The sequence below is a fragment of the Monomorium pharaonis genome, unplaced genomic scaffold (genome assembly GCF_013373865.1).
Source record: "Monomorium pharaonis isolate MP-MQ-018 unplaced genomic scaffold, ASM1337386v2 scaffold_605, whole genome shotgun sequence".
Lineage (NCBI taxonomy): Eukaryota > Metazoa > Arthropoda > Insecta > Hymenoptera > Formicidae > Monomorium > Monomorium pharaonis.
In genome coordinates, this window is record NW_023415918.1 from 1 (window position 1) to 2,420 (window position 2,420).

At 39.7% G+C, this 2,420-nt stretch overlaps 1 protein-coding gene across 1 annotated transcript; it reads right to left on the reverse strand.

Moving 5' to 3' along the window:
* Nucleotides 1-50: 50 nt before the first annotated feature.
* LOC118648700 (golgin subfamily A member 6-like protein 22) lies at nucleotides 51-1,352 on the reverse strand (the record flags this gene model as incomplete). Its single annotated transcript, XM_036295083.1, has 2 exons — nucleotides 711-1,352; nucleotides 51-527 (listed from the first exon to the last, which is right to left on the reverse strand). Coding segments are annotated over exons 1-2 (1,119 nt in total), but the record flags the coding sequence as incomplete, so codon positions are not given.
* Nucleotides 1,353-2,420: the final 1,068 nt, after the last annotated feature.

Sequence of the window (2,420 nt, forward strand, 5' to 3'; positions counted from 1 at the left end):
AGTTTCCATTTCCCTCTCTTCTTTTTGTGCTTCGTGATTGAACTTTTCACCTTGTCTTCAATTCCTGTCCTCTTACAAGCACCTTCCCTTCTCTGATGTTCTTCACTGTCTTCTCCTTCTTCTTCTCTAATTGGACCTCCTTCTCTTCCAGTCCTTGCATTGCAGTCTCCTCCTATCATTAAGAACTCTTCCTCTTCTTCTTGAATTAATTCCGTTAAGGCATCCATAGTTTCTTCTATGTCCTGGCTGTATACCGTGACAATTCTCCATCTGTTTCCGTTGTGAATCAGTTTATTCTCCGCTATTCCATAACCTAGCTTTCTGAAAATATTATCCTTTACGCTCTTATTCACCGCTGTAATTATACCTCCTCTGGCTCTCCCTTTCTTGTGCTCTCTCCTTGCCGGTATACAATTCCACCTGAATTTATTTGGCAGCTTATCTTTTATTCTCCTCCATCCTTCCTCTTCAATCCATGTCTCTGTTAAGCCTAAAACGTCGAATTCCTCTAAGTATTCCCACGTATCCTCATTTAAGTGTGATAGACCCGCAACATTCCAAAAACATAATCGTAATCCTCCTCCTCTCTTCTCCTTCTCTCCCTTGACTTCTTCTCATTCATTCCTTCTTCCTTCCTCGATTTCCTTCTTCTTATCGTTCCACTTGTAAACCTGGTCTCCGATAATTAATTTCATATATCCTACCTTTACCTTTCGTCCTTTTTCTCTTTCCGATCTAGCTCTCTCTCTCAATTTCCTCTGAATTCCCCTTTCCTCCTTTGTTAGGTCGTCTTCTATCCAAATTCCTTGCCTTAACTCTTTTTTCCTGACCATAATCTCCCTTTTCTGCTCCCGGTTTTCTAGGCTAGCAATTACAATATCTTTTTCTTTTATTCTTGTCCTAAAAGCCTTTTCTACTCCTACCTCCACTTTTAAATTTTCTTTTATGAATTTACTCACCTCTTCTTCTACTCTTTCATTTTTCCAACTTACTCCTTTTATGACTATGTTTCTCCTCCGTGCTTCTCTCTCTTTCCTCTCGTTTGTCTTCTCTAGCTCTTCTATCCTTTGCACGAGCTCTTCTTTCTCCCTTTTCCACTCGATCTTCTCTCTTTCTCTCTCCGCTTCTCTTAATCTCCTCTCTTCCTCCATTTTCTTCCTGATTTTTTCCAGTTGATCTTCCAAGCTCTCCATTATACTCTCTTTCAATTTTTCCATCTGATTTCTCATATATTCCATTTCCTTGATTATTCTCTCCATGTGGCTCGAGTTTCCCTCCTCGCCGCTTATCCATTTGTCCAGCTTGGCCTTGCTATCCTGTAGGGCCTTGCTCCTACTTACCGGTGGCGCCATCTCTTCGTTTCACCTTTCACTACTATGTCTCCTCCTTTACCGGTGATCCTGCCTCTCTTTCCAGGACTCTTAACCTCACTTCGTCTGTGCTTGCTTTATCTGTGTTTATCTTCTCGCCCCTGTCTTAGAACTATTTCTCTTCTTTCCTTCGTTTTTCGCTTCTCCTTGGCTTTCTTCCTGATTCTTCTCTATGTCCTGTACTCACTTCTTTCGCTACGATTTGGCTACTGAAACGCTGCCGCTTTCTGCGAGACATTCACACTCCGCCATATCCCAACCGGAACCCCATCAACGTTTCTATATATAAATCGTATTTATGTTTAATTGTATTATTCGTGACGACTGTTGACGACTGGTGGCTTAAGTTGCTGGTATGTTTGTATTCAACGTATTCGGATCAGGGTACGTATTGCGATCGTGTAATGTTTCCCGTAGGGCGGAAGTGTGAAAAGTGAAAAGTTTCAAGTTACTGTCCCTTTCTATTCAACACCTATAGAAAGGGATAGTTACACGAAACTTTTCACTATTCACGTTCCCTCCCTAAGGAAGAAGTTACATGATCGCTGGCCTGGTCGAGCAAACTGTCATCCGCCTGATCGCACCACGCACTTCGCGTCCGAAAGTAGAGCCGTGAACATCGCAGATACATTGTACGATCAGTCCACGCATAAGAAAGAATAAATAGTCACATATACTTTTTCTATACAGTGAACACAAAGAACGCCGATTTAATAATCAAATCCTTATCACCACCACAAGCATTGGCGTTCCAAATGCATAAAACAGTTGCTGTAGGTACACGTAATATTATGAAAATCTAATATATTATGTTTAGATATTAATGGTTTTTCTCTTAAATACCATAACCGACTAAACTAAAGAGTTAAAAATACCACTGGTTGAAAAAAAATGAGACTTGTTAAGAGAAAAAGAAAAAATACAAAATATACACATTATACAATATAATAATTTTTGATATAGTATCCTTTAATATAGTAGAAAGTTCAAGCTTAAAATGCTTTTTGAAAAATGAAAATGCGATGATTTTCCGCGGTGTTATAGTTATTT